Source organism: Schistocerca nitens, chromosome 12, assembly GCF_023898315.1.
Source record: "Schistocerca nitens isolate TAMUIC-IGC-003100 chromosome 12, iqSchNite1.1, whole genome shotgun sequence".
Taxonomy (NCBI): Eukaryota; Metazoa; Arthropoda; class Insecta; order Orthoptera; family Acrididae; genus Schistocerca; species Schistocerca nitens.
The window spans coordinates 123,762,693-123,782,207 of NC_064625.1; the positions used below are offsets into that span (position 1 = coordinate 123,762,693).

The following is a 19,515-nucleotide window of genomic DNA, read 5'->3' on the forward strand; positions in this document are numbered from 1 at the left end:
CAGGAATACAACAGGATGTTGCTATTTATTAATCTTTGTATTGATTAATCCTGTACCCGGACGGGGTGGCCGAGCGGTTCTAGGCGCTTCAGTATGGAACCGCGCGACCGGTACGGTCGCAGGTTCGAATCCTGCCTCGAGCATGAATGAGTGTGATGTCCTTAGGTTAGTTAGGTTTAAGTAGTTCTAAGTTCTGGAGGACTGATGACCTCAAATGATAAGTCCCATAGTGTTCAGAGCCATTTTTGAACCATTAATCCTGTAATAATAATAATCTTCTAAGGACATGTGTAGATAAATAAAAACAATAAAAATTAAATAAAGAAAAACTATAATCGCGTTTCGAACACTGGGCGCAAAATTTTTGTCTTTGTTGTGGTCTTCAGTCCAGAGACTGGTTTGATGTAGCCCTCCATGCTACTCAGACCTGCGCAAGCTTCTTCATCTCCCAGTACCTACTGCAACCTACATCCTTCTGGATCTGCTTAGTGTATTAATCTCTTGGTCTCCTGTTTTTACCCTCCACACTGCCGTCCAATACTAAATTGGTGATACCTTGATGCCTCAGAACGTGTCCTACCAACCGATCCCTTCTTCTAGTTAAGCTGTGCCACAAATTCTTCTACCCCCAAATTATATTCGGAACCTCCTCATTACTTACGTGATCTACCCATCTAATCATCAGCCTGTAGCACCACATTTCGAAAACTTCTATTCTCTTCTTGTCTATGGTATGCTGCGGTAAGACGTACACAAGTACCTAGAAAATGCCTCGGAAATTTTGGCCGTGGTTTTTTCAGAAACGGTCGAGTATCCACTGATAATCCGATCTACGTGTTAGCGTATTTTGGCTCTTCTTCCATTGAGCGAAGTTGCTGGGATATCTGGTGATGGCACTCCCCGTGTTGTCATCGTCAGTAATATGCGACAGCCCTAATTATGACTAGATCGATTGGTCATAGTCGATCTCCCATTTTTGAAAAGAGCGTCTCTTACCTGTTGCAGAGGCAGAGGTTGAAAATACCGCTTCAGTCGCAAATTATATATTTTCACACGACCAGTTTCGGACTGTTATAAGCCCATCCTCAGGTGTCGTAGCTGTGCTGTGGTCCCCGAGCGCCGCGTGAACCAGACGCTGTGTGCTGCCTACGAGCGCAAAACGACACCTGAGGATGGGCTTATAATAGTCCGAAACCGGTCGTGTGAAAATAAAGTAATTTACAACTGAAGCGGTATTTTCTACCTCTGCTATAATACTCTCCTGGAAATGGAAAAAAGAACACATTGACACCGGTGTGTCAGACCCACCACTCTTCCTCCGGACACTGCGAGAGGGCTGTACAAGCAATGATCACACGCACGGCACAGCGGACACACCAGGAACCGCGGTGTTGGCCGTCGAATGGCGCTAGCTGCGCAGCATTTGTGCACCGCCGCCGTCAGTGTCAGCCAGTTTGCCGTGGCATACGGAGCTCCATCGCAGTCTTTAACACTGGTAGCATGCCGCGACAGCGTGGACGTGAACCGTATGTGCAGTTGACGGACTTTGAGCGAGGGCGTATAGTGGGCATGCGGGAGGCCGGGTGGACGTACCGCCGAATTGCTCAACACGTGGGGCGTGAGGTCTCCACAGTACATCGATGTTGTCGCCAGTGGTCGGCGGAAGGTGCACGTGCCCGTCGACCTGGGACCGGACCGCAGCGACGCACGGATGCACGCCAAGACCGTAGGATCCTACGCAGTGCCGTAGGGGACCGCACCGCCACTTCCCAGCAAATTAGGGACACTGTTGCTCCTGGGGTATCGGCGAGGACCATTCGCAACCGTCTCCATGAAGCTGGGCTACGGTCCCGCACACCGTTAGGCCGTCTTCCGCTCACGCCCCAACATCGTGCAGCCCGCCTCCAGTGGTGTCGCGACAGGCGTGAATGGAGGGACGAATGGAGACGTGTCGTCTTCAGCGATGAGAGTCGCTTCTGCCTTGGTGCCAATGATGGTCGTATGCGTGTTTGGCGCCGTGCAGGTGAGCGCCACAATCAGGACTGCATACGACCGAGGCACACAGGGCCAACACCCGGCATCATGGTGTGGGGAGCGATCTCCTACACTGGCCGTACACCACTGGTGATCGTCGAGGGGACACTGAATAGTGCACGGTACATCCAAACCGTCATCGAACCCATCGTTCTACCATTCCTAGACAGGCAAGGGAACTTGCTGTTCCAACAGGACAATGCACGTCCGCATGTATCCCGTGCCACCCAACGTGCTCTAGAAGGTGTAAGTCAACTACCCTGGCCAGCAAGATCTCCGGATGTGTCCCCCATTGAGCATGTTTGGGACTGGATGAAGCGTCGTCTCACGCGGTCTGCACGTCCAGCACGAACGCTGGTCCAACTGAGGCGCCAGGTGGAAATGGCATGGCAAGCCGTTCCACAGGACTACATCCAGCATCTCTACGATCGTCTCCATGGGAGAATAGCAGCCTGCATTGCTGCGAAAGGTGGATATACACTGTACTAGTGCCGACATTGTGCATGCTCTGTTGCCTGTGTCTATGTGCCTGTGGTTCTGTCAGTGTGATCATGTGATGTATCTGACCCCAGGAAAGTGTCAATAAAGTTTCCCCTTCCTGGGACAATGAATTCACGGTGTTCTTATTTCAATTTCCAGAAGTGTAGTTGCGGATGTTCTTCCAACAGGATTGTTTGCTGTTGCAGAGGACCACGCGCGGGGGCTCAGCACGTTCACCATCATGGCCGGCCTGGGCGGCTTCATGGGCTACGCCCTGGGCGGCATCAACTGGGACGCCACCTTCATCGGTGAGTAGTCCGCTCTCTGACTCTTCGTCAACCTCTCCCCCCGTACTCTGTTTACTTTCCGTAACCGCCTGACACCAAGGAAAAAGTACAGGAGCAGCCAGGGGCAATCTGTGTTGGTCACAGGCTCCCCTAACATCCGTACATTGTCGATGGGCTGGGCGCTCACCAGTCCCTTCAATCCTCAGCGTAACCATAAATTCGACGGATTCAGGTCAGGTGAAAAGGGAGGCCATGCTAGCGCACCTGCTCGAAAAATCCATTGGCCACGGAACATTGGATCTCTAGAAAACGCGGTGGCGCCATCTCGTGCATAAACAATAGTTGTTTCTTCTCTGGAAAAGCAACTTGCTCCAATAACAGTGGTAATAAATGAAACAAGGCCCCGGGAGTAGACATTATTCCATTAGAACTACTGACAGCCTTGGGAGAGCCAGGCCTAACAAAACTCTACAATCCAGTGAGGAAGATGTATGAGACAGGCGAAAGGTGTTGACAGACTGAAAACTACCGAACTATCAGTTTAATAAGCCACGGCTGCAAAATACTAACACGAATTCTTTACAGACGAATGGAAAAAATGGTAGAAGCCGACCTCGGGGAAGACCAGTTTGGATTCCGTAGAAACACGTTAGGCAATACTGACCCTACAACGTATCTTAGAAGATAGTTTAAGGAAAGGTAAACGTACGTTTGTAGAATTTGTAGACTTAGGGGAAGCTTTTGTCAGTGTTGACTGGACTACTCTCATTCAAATTCTGAAGGTGGCAGGGGTCGAAGGCAGGAAGTGAAAGCCTATTTACAATTTGTACAGAAACCAGAAGGCAGTTATAAGAGTAGAGGGGCACGAAAGGGAAGAGCAGCTGAACGGAATGGACAGTGTCTTGAAAGGACGATACAAGCAAAACGAGGATATTGGACTGTAGTCGAATTAAATCGGGAGATGCTGCGGGAATTAGATTAGGAGATGAGACGCTTAGAGTAGTAAATGAGTTTTGTTATTTGGGGATCAAAATAACTGATGATGGTCGAAGTGGAGAGGATATAAAACGTAGACTGGCAATGGTAAGGAAAGCGTTTCTGAAGAAGAGAAATTTGTTAACATCGAGTATAGATTTAAGTGTCAGGAAGTCATTTCTGAAAGTATTTGTTTGGAGTGTAGTCATGTATGGAAGTGAAACGTGGGCGATAAATAGTTTAGACAAGAAGAGAATAGAAGCTATAGAAATGTGGTGGTACAAAAGAATGCTGAAGATTAAATGGGTAGATCACATAACTAATGAGAAGGTATCTGAGTTTAAACACTTCTGATGGCCACCAAACTCGCCAGACATGAAAATATAGAGCAAATCTGGGGCCTTGCAACATGCTGTTCAGAAGAGATCATCGACCCCTCGTATTCTGCAGGATTCGTGGTGTCAGTTCCCTCCAGCACTACTTCAGACATTAGTCGAGTCCGTGCCACGCCGTGTTGCGGCACTTACGCGTGCTCGCGTGGGCCCTACACGATATTAGACAGTTTCTTTGGCTCTTCAGTGTATTTCTATAGCAACTTTCATCACATAACAAATACTTCTTTATATCTAACCTGCAGGTGAAATACCAATTTTCATAAATTTAGTTTTAAAATTCTTTTAATGCAACGAAATATTTTCTTAAAAATTCATCCCCTATTGCACTATCTTATGGTTTGAATTTCCAGAAACACTGAAGCACTTTTTTTATTTTTATTTTTGACTGAGAAGTCAAATACCAATTATCATAATGTAGCCTTAAAATCCTTTAGTAGTTATTTAGTAATTATTTATTTTTCAAAAAAGTTTCACTTTCTATTTCACCCCCTTATTGGTTCAATTTCCAAACATGCTGAAACACGTTTTTTTTTAATTTTCTGACCGAGAAACCAAATACGAGTTTTCGTAGTTCTACCTTAAAAATTTCCTTAATATCGATATACTTTCAAAAAAACCGTTCATCCCCTATTTCTACCTCCTTAGCAGTGGAATTTCGGACAGCCCTTTCTTAAATGATGCATACAGTGTAAGATCCCCACTTTCTCCAAATTTCCGGTTTCCCACTTGCCAACAGCACTCGGCAGACCGGATGGTCACCCATCCGAGTTTTTGCCCAGCCCGACAGAGCTTAATTAAGGTGATCTGACGGGCACTGGTGTTACGACTGCTGGGCGATGGTGAGCCAGTCACGCAGTGAATCAGGACATTGCTTTTTATACGTAGGGTGATTCAAACGTAACTGTACGTACTTAGTGGGTATGTATGCATCAAAATAAGAGTAAAATATTAAATAAAGTTTTGTGTGAAACTGCTTTATTTCCGATTTATGATGCGTAACATCATTTGTGGTAGACATTATCTCATGGGCCAGTGCAAGCTTCTGGAGCATCGTGTTCGCCTGCATATCGACTGATGTTGCTTTTCGAAGGCGCCTCTGCATATTTCAGTCGGCAGTCAAGAGAGTATCTATAAAACTAAGAAACTAAACTCGCCCAGACAGGCCATGAAAGCCCAGCCCAGCGGTACCGTCCACCCGCAGTGTCATCCTCCACCCACAGGCGTCACTGGATTCGGGTATTTGGCGGGGGGGGGGGGGGGGGGCATGCAGTCAGCACACCGCTCTCCCGGCCGTTTGTCAGTTTACGAGACCGGAGCCGCTACTTCTCAATCAGGTAGCTTCTCAGTTTGCCTCACAAGGGCAGTGCTCCCCACTTGCCAACAGCACTCGGCAGACCGGATGGTCACCCATCCGAGTTTTTGCCCAGCCCGACAGAGCTTAATTAAGGTGATCTGTCGGGCACTGGTGGTACGACTGCGGCAAGGTCGTTGGCTCAGTGTCGCTGATCCCGATCAGTGGAGAGATCGTGAGGGACCAGTTGCTCGGCCCTCGACTTCCACCTGTGGGGTCGTCCCGAGGAGCTCGTGTACAGTGTCGCAGTTGAGAATGAAGTGCAAACTGCAGCAACGAACTGGAAATGGTTGTGCAACTGTGCAGAACGAGATGAACGGAGTCTGAAACATTCCGAGAGCGGAAACAAATCGAGCACGTCACTGTCTTATTCCATGTGGACATCATTTTGAACCCGTCCTTGAGTATACCTACAGTAGCCTGCCCAGTTAGACGTGGCGTCTAACGCACGGGTTTTCGGATTGGGAAGGAGTGCCTGGTCCCTGGGACAAATCCGTCCAGCGGGCTTGGGTCGAGGTCCGGTGAGCCGGCCAGTCTGTGAATGGTTTTTAGGCGGTTTCCCATCTGCCTCGGCAATTGCTGCACAAACAAGTTCTCCACGTACGCGTACAGCAACATTACTCTACCACGCAAACATAGGGGTTACACTCGTCTGGTGTGAGACGTTCCCTGAGGGAGTCCACCAGGGGCTGAACCCCACAATAACCCTGAAAGAGTGGTTCGGTGTGGGACGGCGGAGGGGTGAAGGGGACTGCGGTAGTCGTCATGGGGTTGTGGACTACTACAGTTGCGACAGGGGCGGAGCCTATCCGTCGTTTCTAGGCCCTCAGTTAACATACAATACAATACAATTCAAACCTACATTATGTAGTTGTGTTGAATTTCAGGTCACATCGTGTTGTTGCCTTCTGAGAAGAATTTTTTTTTTTGCACTTGTGATACGTACGCTACTGCATAACTGTGGAATAAGCAGTGTCAGACAAAATTTTAACATTTTACTCTTATTTTGACGCATACATTACACCCACGAAGTGTGTACAGCTCTTCCTGAATCACCCTGTATATGCAGTGTGCTCTAAAATTCTCCTTAGCAACTTACAGGACTTGCAGAGGGAGCGAGTAGACAACATTTTGAACAGGAACCCATGTCTGGAAATGCACCACTTCCATTCTACAACCATTGGAAAACATGTTTACTAGGTAGGTATGCAACAGGGTGGTTACGTCAGATCACCTGGTGTCATCTGACGTCTGTCCTGCCTCTCTGACACGGTTCGAGCCTCATTCACGCGTCTGTTAGTAGTGGGGATATGTATGTACGAGGCCATTTTGTTAGTGTGGGTTGCCTGATGTAGGCAACCCGCACTAACAAAATGGCCTCATACGAACATAGCCCCACTACTTCTGTGAGTGTTAGAACAACACAGTTGACTACATGTTTGCAGAATACACCGACATGATCCTTCTGAATGGCGAAGCCCACGTTAATGAAAGAGCTGCTCACCACCTTTAACAATATTGTACTCTATCGCATACCCTTTTCACCATACTTATGCAAAGGCTTCACAAAAGTGTACCTTCACGGTAGTTAGGTTCCAAGGAGACTGCCGTACACCTGGATTAGAAATTTGAAATTTGTAGTAAGTTCTTGTGGGACCAAACTGAAGTTATCAGTCTGTAGACTTACACACTACTTAATCTAACTTAAACGAACTTACGCTAAGGACAACACACTCACTGCGGCCCAAGGGAGGACTCGAACCTCCAAGGGGGTGGGGGGGGGGGTGGGAAACCGCACGAACCATGGAACGGCAACCTAGACCACACGGTCCGGCATTGGAGAGGCCGTCCTGTAAACAACAGTGTTTATGAAAACAGATTAAGGTTCCTTTTTGTTTCGTTGATTATTAATGAGTGGAATTGTAAAACAAGTCATGCCTAGTAATTTATTCATAAACGTGGTCGTGCTTCCAGATGGTTGTAGCACGGAAACGGTACCTTACCGGACTTGGATTCCCATTCAAAATACTACACACATCAAAAAAAGGTTTGCATCACCTCGGTTCCGAGAGTTTTGAAACGTGTGCAGAAAATTGGAAAAGAGATCAACATAAACATCATTTCCGCCCTTTTTATTGCTCATGAAAACCACGTGTTGCGTGTTGTACCACCATACAGCGAGACCTTCAGAGGTGGTGGTCCAGATTGCTATACACACCGGTACCTCTAATACCAGTAGCACGTCCTCTTGCATTGATGCATGCCTGTACTCGTCATACTATCCACAAGTTCATCAATGCACTGTTGGTCCAGAGTGTCCCACTCCTCAAGGGCGATTTGGCATATCTCTCTCAAAGTGGTTGGTGGGTCATGTCGTTCATAAACAGCCCTTTTTAGTCCATCCCAAGCTTGTTCGATAGCGTTCGTTTCTGGAGAACATGCTGGTCACTCTAGCCGAGTGATGTCATTATCCTGAAGGAAGTCATTCACAAGATGTGCATGATGGGGGTGCGAATTGTCATCCATGATTACAAATGTCTCGCCAATATGGTGCCGATGTAGTTGCACTATCAGTTGGAGGATGGCATTAACGTATAGTACAGCCATTACGGGGCCTTCCATGACCACCAGCGGTGTACGTCAGCTCCACATAGTGCCACCCCAAAACAGCAGGGAACCTCCACCTTGCTGCACTCACTGGACAGTGTGTCTAAGGCGTTAACCCTAACTGGATTGCCTCCAAACACGTCTCCGACGACTGTCAGGTAGAAGGCATATGCGACAATCATTGGTGAAGAGAACGTGATGCCAATCCTGAGTGGTCCTTTCAGCATGTTGGGCACGTCTGTATCGTGCAGTGCAGTGTCTTGGTTGAAAAGATGCATCATGCCATGAATGTCAGGAGTGAAGTTGCGCATCACGCAGCCTACTATGCACAGTGAGTTGTAACATGAGATCCTGAAAAGTATTATGCAACATGATGGAGTTGCTGTCAGGGTTCCTCCGAGTCATAATCCGTAGGTAGCGGTCATCCACTGCAGTGGTAGCCATTAAGCAGGCTGAGCGAGGCATGTCATCGACAGTTCCTGTCTCTCTGTGTCTCCTCCATGTCTGAACAACATCGCTTTGGTCCACTCCAAGATGCCTGGACACTTCTGTTGTTGAGAGCCCTTCCTGGCACAAAGTAACAATGCCGACGCCATCGAACCGCGATATTGACTGTCTGGGCGTGGTTGAACTACAGATAACAGACCCGTGTACCTGGTGGAATGACGAACATATTGGCTGTCAGTCCCCCTTCGTGTAATAGGCACTGCTCATGCATGGTTGTTTACACCTCTGGGCGGCTTTAGTGTACAGTCAAAAGTACTGTGTGTGTATGTGTGTGTGTGTGTGTGTGTGTGTGTGTGTGATACCATACCCACAGTGAACGTCTGTCTTCAGGAGTTCTGGAAACTGGGGTGAAGTAAAACTTTCTATGATGTGTGTATCTACTCAGGCCCTACAAGTTTGTAAAGGGAGTTTTAGAGCACCCTGCATAGCGCTGCCGGTTATTTATGGGAATTGCATGACCTACACGCAGACCTCTTGTGCTTGAACCCTAGCAAGGGCTTATCAAATACACGCCATGCAGGACTGCTGCTACATTGCTTTCCAGAGGTGGAGCAGAGTGCTATTAGGCAAGTGCTCATAATGTTCTGGCCCAGTAGTGTACGTCTGGAGATACGAGTATATCCTTCTAGAGGCACGGGGCGTTCAGTTGGGCTGCCCGTGTGCTGACACTGCTGGTGGCGCCCAGAACAGTTAGTCCCCACGACCCGTGGGGTGAAGCGCAGCTGGAAAGCTTGAGATGCCTGCCACTTCCTTCCATCTTCCTGCTAACTGCCGGAGTCTCGCATTCCACCTGCTTATACACGCTGCTTCAGGAGGAAACAGGATGAAACGCTTCATATAATATGTGTCCAGTTGGCGAACACAACATTTGCCTGTGGATGAGCGCTGTTCCTGAACTGTGACTGCCATTTCCGGTCTGCTGCAATAGGACCCTTGTTTGCATCGTTCACACTCCACTGAATGCCTGACTTTTTCTCATGTCAGGTGAATGTGAAAGCCATACGAATGTAACCGCTCAGCTTACCCATGAGATTGTTGCAAGTGCTGTGTCAACAGCCGGACGACGGTACAGAGACGAACACGTGACTAGGAAGGGAACAATGAACCCCAGCAGGAAGACAGCCTGCAGCAGTGAGTGCTGACCGTTCCCTGCACAAGTTAATTAGCCCATACCTCAAGACGGACTTGTTTCCAGACATGAGCTTGTAACACTATTTTGTAATACTGACCAGGACTGTCTCCTGGGAAAGCATGAGATAGCTACTTAGTTTTAAATACTGTCTATATCTTAGTGGTTTTTTTTCGGTTGATGGGCTGTTCGCTTAATGACCCTGTAGTATCAGGCACTTTTTAGCCAAATACCAGGCTAGACAGTAGAGCGACAATGGGAATTCCAACCTCGAATATATTGGAGAAGATTTGCGGTTATAGCATTTACTTTAAAAGCGAAGGAAATTTCCTAAAAACCTTGGTCAGAACTGGGGGGCTGTTACTATTTTTAAATTTCAATTTGAGGCAATATTACGAGGGTAAGTTATCCGCAATTTAGTTATATTTTTGTTTATTTTAGTAATTGATGACACATGTTTTGTTTATTTGTTATTATATCTTTGCAATTTTCAAGCTGCTAGGTTAGTTTCGTTATCACTGCTGTGCTGTTATTCATGGCTGCTCCCTTGTCTATTTGCACCAAAGAAGAGCAACGTTCAGTGATCCGTTTTTTGTGGTCGGAAGGCGTATCAGGGGCCGAAATTCATCGAAGACTTTCGGTACAGTACGGGAACAGTGTTTTGCCACAATGGAGTGTCTACGAATGGATTTAAAAATTCCGAAATGGTCGCACAAGTGTTACGCACGATGAAAGAGCCGGACGACCGTTTAGCTCCACAAATGAAGAAACCATTGAGCGTTCACGTGAAATGATTAACTATTGACGAAATGGCACATCATCTGCAAATTAGTCACGGTTCTGCCTACGAAATCATCCACAACAGACTTGGGTTTCATAAAGTTTGTGCTATATGGATCCTAAAACAACTCACACAGTTGCATAAACAAACGCGCTTGGACGTGACGAAGCATGGATCCGTCATTACGAGCTGGAGAGTAAACGGCAGAGTATGGAATGCAAACATCCAAATTCGCCATGCAAGAAGAAGTTCAACACCCAACCGTCCGCTGGAAAACTGATGCTTACGGTTTTTTGGGACACAAGGTCCAGTACTGCTACAATATGGGGAAAGGAGCACAACAATAAACAATGTACGTTACAGTAAGATGCTTACAGCCAGGCTAAAGCCTGCTATTTGAAGCACCTATAGTCCTGACTTGGCGCTCAGTGACTCTCACCTGATCCCTATGTTAAAAGTTTTGGCCAGAAGGCGATTCAGCTCCGACGACCTGGCGAAAGAAGAGGTTCATAACTTTCTTGAACAGCTTGGTGGCGAGCTGGTATGACATGGGCATACAAAAACTGCCACAGCGTCTACAAAAATGCATCGACAGAAATGGTGATTATGTCGAAAAATAGCTAAATGTTCAAGCTGTAAACTCACGCAAACCATTGTAGAAATAAACAGGTCTACATACTCCAAAAAACGTAGGAGACCTTACTTTTGGGATTACCCTCACGACGAACTGCCCGATGCTGTTAAGGACACATTCTGCACTACATCTACTTCCACACATAATATTGTGTGGCGGGGTACCACCTGACTGAGCCTTCCCACTCTGGGAAGAATAATTGTCGCCTCTGTATAGGCTTTCTCCTGGTGGTCATGAAGCGAGACGTTTGGGGGGGGGGGGGAGTAATACGACTCTTCCTGGAAATTGCTCCCTCGAAACCTTACTTTTGGGATTACCCTCGTATGTGTCTGTATGCAAGTGGGGGGGGGGGGCGGGGGAGCCGTCAGTCTGCTTATGCAGAGTGAAGTCAATATGCGGCCAGTCTTGTGGGATGTACTCACGTCGATTGATCACTGTGCACGGCGACTGACGTTTTACATTTCTTGTCGGTTGATTTAGACACTGGAACTTTACAGGGACCTCAGTGTAACGAGATGTTGGTGTTGTGTTGTTTTGTATGCCAGGCCGCGTGCTGGGTGGACACGTACGGGCAGTCTTCACGCTGATCACATTCATCTTCGTGGCGTGCGTCACGTACACCGTGACCAGCTTCCGGGAGATACCGCTGGACGTGCTGGAGGCGGACGAGGCTCGTCAGCAGCTGCACAGCCAACAGGTGAGTCCAGCTGCTGGAGGAAGAACACCGACACACCAGCTCTGAGAGCAGACACTCCAGTAGCTAGCTATATCTCCAATGGACCATCTAAGATCAGGGTCCTTTAGGTTCCATAAAGAGGCAGTTCGGTTTCCGTAAGGTGGTTGTTTACCGTGTTCATTGCAGTTGTGGAACGTCATATATTGGTCATACTATGAGGATTGTGAAGGACCAGCGTACTGAGCATAGCCATCTCATATACTGACAACAGCTGAGCAAAGTCAACGTTTCTTGTCACCGGTCATCCTAGGAGATATAGCAATGCGGAATTCTGGCATACACTCTTGGCTGTTTGGATAGTTTTATGAAGGAGGTCATTCTAAATCTACATCTACATCATACTCCGCAAGCCATCTAATGGTGTGTGGTGGAGGGCACTTTCGGTACCACTATCTGATCCCTCCAACCTTGTTCCAATCATGAATAGTGGGTGGGAAGAATGATTGTCAGTAAACCTCTGTCTGTATTGGGTCTAATTTCTAGAATTTTCTCCTCGTGGTCAATACGTGAGATGTATGTGGGAGGAAGTAATATGTTGTCTGACTCCTCCTGAAAAGCTCTGTCCCGAAGTTTCAATAGTAAATCTCTCCGTGATGCATGACGCCTCTCTTGTAACGTCTGCCAGTGGAGTTTGTTCAGCAACTCCATAATGCTCTCTCGCCATCTAAACGATCCCGTGACGAAACGCGCCGCTCTTCGTTGGATCGTCTCTATCTCCTCTATCAGTCCTACATGATAGGGATCCCAGATAGATGAATAATATTCAAGAATCGGGCGAACAAGCACCTTCTTTCGTTGGTAAGTTACATTTACTCAAGATTCTTCTGATGAATCTGAGCCTGGTGTCTGCTTTTCCCACTATCTGTTTTATGTGGTCTTTCCACTTAAGGTCGTTCTGGATAGTTACGTCTAGATATTTTACGGCAGACGCTGTATCCAGCTGTTTGTCATCAATAGTGTAGCTGTACATTGATATTAAATTAACAAGTAACCTTCTTCTTCTTGCATTACGGCATCTGTAGGAACACAAGTAGCCCCTTCGTGGACTGCATTTTCCTCTTCTTCGCCCACAACCTCTTCATTCTTTCTTCTCTCCCGCTCTTCTTCCGAGATCTTCAGTGTCCTTTTCTCCTGTCGGCTCCACTGGTGACACTCTGATCTTTTCCTGTATTCTTCTCTGTCATTGATCTCCGGCGTATTGATCGGTGGTCGGTGTATATTTTTTCCTCCAATTTTCCTTTCCTTTGACCTTGATCCCCAATTCCAACCAGTCCTTCCGAAGTTCCAACAACCCACTTGGTTCCTGTCTTTCTCCTTGTCCTCCCTGTTGTTTCCCACACTCTCTTTGTCATTCTGTCCATACCCATCCTAACTACATGTCAAGCAAACCTTGCTCTTTTGAGTCTGGTTTCCCCGGATATTGTTCTCATGTTACGGTACAGTTCTTCCCTAGGTCTTCGCATCCACCTCTCTCCACCTCTTTTGGGACCTAGTATTTTTCTCAGTATTTTTCTCTCTTCTTTCTGTAGTTGTTCTGCCCCATTTCTTCCTAGTGTAATCGTCTCAGCAGCTTATAATACTGCATTCCTCACCGTTGCCTTGTAGCGGCTTATCTTTGCCTCTGTGGATATATTCTTTTTATTGTACATCTCTCTCGTCATACAGAAGGCTGACCTCATCTGCTTTATCCTCTCTGTTATTCCCTCCTTGCTCCTGTTCCTTCCTGTTATAAATTTTCCCAGATATTTAAATTTGTCCACCATTTGCACAGTGCCTTTCGGTGTTTCCCAGTCTGCAGTGGTATTTAATGTCTTTGTCTTGTTATAGGCGATCCTCAGTCCCACCTTTCTGGCTACCTTACATAAGTTGTCGAGTTGTGTCTTTCCGTCTTCTTCCATCTCACTTACTATTGCTATGTCGTCTGTAAAGGCTAGGCAGTCCACTTGAGCTCTGTTGTCATTTGTCCCCCACATGGGTCTTTGGTATTCCCATTTCCTCGTTTACTGCTCTGCGCTGCTTGATCACTTCATCCAGTGCTATACTGAACAACAATGGTGACAATCCATCACCCTGTTTAACACCAGTCTTGATCTCAAATTCTTCTGACAATACTCCTCTGAATCTCACCCTTGCTTTTGTGTCTGTCAGAATTTCTTTTATGAGTTCTTGTGTAGTGCCATCAAGTGCTATGGGTCAGGATTCTAACAAGAGTCTGTCTGTCGATGGATTCATGTGCCTTTCTTTAGTCCACGAAGGTTATTACTGGCTTTTTGTTTTTTAAGGCCCTATGTTCTATCAGTTGCTTCAGGATAAATATCTGTTCTGTACAACCTCTTCCTTTCCTGAATCCCGCTTGGTAGTCGCCAACTGTACTTTCTACGTGTTCTTTTACTCTTTAGCAATAGTTTTGACCTCACTTTGTATCCGGCCTCTAGTAGTGATATTCCTATGTAGTTGTTTGCATCTCTCTTGCCCCCCCCCCCCCCCCTTCTTATGTATTGATACACTACTGGCCATTAAAATTGCTACACCACGAAGATGACGTGCTACAGACGCGAAATTTAACCGACAGGAAGACGATGCTGTCATATGCAAATGATTAGCTTTTCAGAGCATTCACACAAGATTGGTGCCGGTGGCGACACCTAGAAGGTGCTGACATGAGGGAAGTTTCCAATCAATTTCTCATACACAAACAGCAATTGACCGGCGTTGCCTGGTGAAACGTTGTTGTGATGCCTCGTATAAGGAGGAGAAATGCGTACCATCACGTTTCCGACTTTGATAAAGGTCGTATTGTAGCCAATCGCGATTTTATCGTATCGCGACATTGCTGCTCGCGTTGGTCGAGATCCAATGACTGTTAGCAGAATATGGAATCGGTGGGTTCAGGAAGGTAATACGGAACACCGTGCTGGATGCCAACGGCCTCGTAATCACTAGCAGTCGAGATGACAGGCATCTTATCCGCATGGCTGTAACGGATCGTGCAGCCACGTCTCGACCCCTGAGTCAACAACAAGACAACAACCATCTGCACCAACAGTTCGACGACGTTTGCAGCAGCATGGACTATCAGCTCGGAGACCATGGCTGTGGTATCATTGACGTTGCATCACTGACAGGAGCGCCTGTGATGGAGTACTCAACGACGAACCTGGGTGCACGAATGGCAAAACGTCATTTTTTCGGACGAATCGAGGTTCTGTTTTCAGCATCATGATGGTCGCATCCGTGTTTGGCGACATCGCGGTGAACGCACATTGGAAGCGTGTATTCGTCATCTCCATACTGGCGTATCACCCGGCGTGATGGTATGGGGTGCCATTGGTTACACGTCTCAGTCACCTCTTGTTCGCATTGACGACACTTTGAACAGTGGACGTTACATTTCAGATGTGTTACGACCCGTGGCTCTACCCTTCATTCGATCCCTGCGAAACCATACATTTCAGGAGGATTATGCACGACCGCATGTTGCAGGTCCTCTACGGGGCTTTCTGGATACAGAAAATGTTCGACTGCTGCCCTGGCCAGCACATTCTCCGATCTCTCACCAACTGAAAACGTCTGGTCAATGGTGGCCGAGCAACTGGCTCGTCACAATACGCCAGTCACTACTCTTGATGAACTGTGGTATCGTGTTGAAGCTGCATGGGCAGCTGTACCTGTACACGCCATCCAAGCTCTGTTTGACTCAAGGCCCAGAAGTAACAAGGCCGTTATTACAGCTAGATGTGGTTGTTCTGGGTACTGATTTGTCAGGATCCATTCACCCAAATTGCATGAAAATACAATCATATGTCAGTTCTAGTATAATATATTTGTCCAATGAATACCCATTTATTATCTGCATTTCATCTTGGTGTAGCAATTTTAATGTCCAGTAGTGTACTATAATTGCAAATAACCTTATAAATAGATATGGTGGTTTTTGTTTAAATTCTGCATGCAATCCTGCTTTCTTCTTTGTCAAAGAACAGAGGGACAGAGTTAATGCTACTTCACCCTTTGACCGTTAATTTCACTATTGATAAGTTCTGACTGATCATGTTTAGTTTGTGATGGCGCTAGTGTTTACAGTGTGTGAGTGTGTGTGTGTTGTATTTCCAGAGTTTCTCTGCAAATCGAGGTTTTAAATTCCCTCACACACCACTTACTTGCTGCAGTTATGCCTTGAAAATGGCAGGATGTGCTGCTGTCGTAAAATATCGGTAGTTGTCACTGACATCACCCAACTGCATTCCCGCAAGTTGTTTGAATATTCGTCAGTCATTTCACCAGGTCAGTCGTGTGCTCAGTGTGTGAATGTGATACAGTGTGTGTCGTCGCCCAGTTGATTTATCCCTTATCGTGCAACATTACAGTTTGCATATTCTGCATTGTTTGGCTGTGTCCCAATAAAGTAACATCACATCTGAGATTTGACAGATCTCAGCATAGGACCAGTTAGAGGTAAATAACCACTGCCAGTTATCCTCACCAGGAAACACTCGAGTGATGAAAAACGAGAGGGCACGTGCACGTGATACGTTCTGCCCACGGCAAGAGACGGGCAGCGTTGCCGTTTATTACCTTGCCAAATGGCAACGGTGGAGTCAGTGCCACAGGGAGCCACTGCATTCGCTTCTGACTCGTCTCAGAAAAATTTATACGCTCTGACAACCCGTATCTGTCGGGTGTTGACGTTGAATGATACCTGTGATCTTTTACTGCTGCAAGCTACTGGAAAGATCAGCTACGCAAATATCTCTTTACTGAGTCCCTAACTCCTAAGAATGATTGTGCAATTAGAGACTACGTTTGCTTGCCTGCAACAAGCACCAAGTACAAAATATCTGATTAGTGGGCCAAATTTATTTAAATATTTATTACTTAAACTGATAAGAAGGCGCTACTTCACAGATCATTTGACGATATAATAAAATACCAATCCATATATTGGATATACAACACTCTTGGTAAATTTCATTGAAACATTGCTAAGAGGAGTTGCAAACTGACTGATTTCAAGATCCTTCCAGTATCTCATCTACTGTAATATTTTCTCTGAGGGTATAGGATTACTGGCAGTTCTGTACAAATATAGAAAATATTTCCCAAATCGCTGTTATCTTGTCAAAAAAATGGTTGAAATGGCTCTGAGTACTGTGGGACTTAACATCGTAGGTCATCAGTCCCCTAGACTTAGAAGTACTTTAACCTAACTAACCTAAGGACATCACACACATCCGTGCCCGAGGCATAGATGCAGTTCCAGACTGAAGCGCCGAGAACCGCCCGGCTAAAGGGGCCAGCCATCGTGTCTGATGTTCTCCTTTGATCACGAGTTGCTCGATTGTCAAATGTAAGACACTGCATATGAATTTGAAACGTTTTATGTTCGTTACGAGGCAAAATTTCTCATGCCATCCCCACAGATCCTCTAAGCTTTTCCTGTCACTTTTGTTTACTCCACCTAAAAATAAGAGGCCGATGAAAGCTTTCAATTCAGTAATGTCTATTTGTTTACGTCTCTCTCACGCTGGAATGAAGCTTTGACGCTCTCAATATACTGATTTGTACACAAAACTATAATAGACAAAATTTCGTCATCTATGAGGCAATTCCAGCATTCCAAACGTTTTCTCGCTGCTTTTGCCGCACCTATAGGTCCAGGTAACTTCCAAATAATATTGAGAGCCCTGAATCGTACTCTTTACAATGGTGGAAACATTAAGTCTATTTGTCCCTTCCAATACAGTAATGGCTATTTTTTCCTCAAGTACCTTCTCGTCATCTTCACTGTCGTCTTCCTCTGTTCTTGAATCTTCCAGCTGGACTTCAACTACGTCATCATAATCAATGTCCACTTCATCTTGAAATTCATTATTATCCTCTTCGAATAGCATCTTTTCGATTTCTGCAAAATTATTAAATGTCTTACTGCAGCCTACCATCATGAAGTATATCCCACCTAAAATCATAAAATTCCTATAAAAACACAATCGGGCGCGGTGTATCAATTTGATACTTGATATTCAGACAACTGTAAAAGACGACTAAACGCTCCAAAAAGAATTTAAGTGCATTTTGCATTCTAAATTAGCTTTCTGCTACTTACTAAGTTGTGTTGATAATCAAAGAAATTACCTGTTGAAATGTAACGGGAACTGGTTGACACTGAACCACACAACAATGGAAGCTACTAGCGAGAAAGCACCAGTGCTGCCAATTGCTCACAAATAATTTACAGCAAATATCGACGTGTATCAATCTGAACAGCCGCGCCCCACGGAATTCACAGCAGAGCACTCAGAATGTTCATTGGCTGTGGGGGCTTACGTGATGCAGGTGTGCAGAACAAGCCTATACTCGGCCGCCATCGTCGGTGACCTTCTGCTACTACAGTGGGTTCCACGAGTGTGCCGGTAACGTTGTACCGCTTTGCCGTCTTGTACCGCATTCCGTAATTGTGTGTTGTCGCGTGTTGCAGAACCAGCAGGCGAAACCCGACAGCGCCGAGTACACAAAGATATCCACAGAGGCGTCGGTGAATGGCTACGGTTACGGCAGCGTGTCGCCGGACTACGCTAACCAGGTAAGTTTTCTTTATTCTCTTTTTTTATTTTTGAGGAGTGGCTGTATGCAGGTACATGGTTTACTTAAATGGAAAAGAAAGAAAAAAGAGAAACCACACTTCTCTAACTTGTATGGGAATTGGATGTACGTCCTAATCTCCTTCTCTCTCCTCTGTCCATCTCCACCTACCTGTTTCCTTGTCCATCTCCACCTCCTTCTTCCTCTCTCTGTTCATCATCTCCTCCCCCTCTCTCTCTCCATCTTCTCCTCCTCTCTCTTTCTCCACCTTCTCCTCCTCCCTCCATCTTCTCCTCCCCTCTCTCCACCTTCTCCTCCCCTCTCTCTGTATCTTCTCCTTTTCCTCTCCATATTCTCCTCCTCCTCTATTTCCATCTTCTCCTCTCCCTCCATCTTCTCCTCCCCTCTCTCTCCATCTTCTCGTCTCTCCATCTTCTCCTCTATCTTCTCCTCCTCCTCTCTATCCATCTTTTTCTCCCCCTCTCTCTCTATCTTCTCCTCCTCCTCTATATCCTTCTCCCCCTCTCTCTGTATCTTCCTCTCCCTCCATATTCTCCTCCTCTATCTCTATCTTCTCCTCTCCTCTCTCTCCATCTTCTCCTCCCCTCTGTCTGTATCTTCTCCTTTCTCTCCATAATCTCCTCCTCCTCTCCACACTTTCCATATTCTCCTCTTCCTCCCCATCTTCTCCTCCATCTTGTCCTCTCTCCATCTTCTCTTCCCCTCTATCTTCTCCTCCTCCTCCTCCTCCTCTCATCCATCTTTTTCTCCCCCTCTCTCTCTATCTTCTCCTCCTCCTCTCTACCCATCTTTTTATCCCCCTCTCTCCTTCTCCTCCCCCCTCTCTCTTTCTGCCTCATCCCTCTCTCTCCATCTTCTCATCCCCCTCTATCTCCACCATCTCCTCCTTTCTCTCTGCCCATCTCCTGCTTCATGTTCTCTACATCCATTTCATCCCATCCTTCTACCAGTCTCCTCTTACCTCCCCAATCTCTGAACTTGAGCCTTGTTTTTTGTTAT

General features: G+C 46.4%; 1 protein-coding gene across 1 annotated transcript in view; it reads left to right on the top strand.

Annotated features, from left to right (window-relative positions):
* Positions 1 to 19,515, top strand: part of LOC126214950 (uncharacterized) — a 154,881-nt gene that overhangs the window by 57,241 nt on the left and 78,125 nt on the right. The window contains exons 4-6 of the mRNA XM_049941586.1: positions 2,721 to 2,822; positions 11,726 to 11,877; positions 18,392 to 18,496. Coding sequence (XP_049797543.1) covers positions 2,721 to 2,822; positions 11,726 to 11,877; positions 18,392 to 18,496 — 359 coding nt within the window. The remainder of the gene's footprint in view (positions 1 to 2,720; positions 2,823 to 11,725; positions 11,878 to 18,391; positions 18,497 to 19,515) is intronic.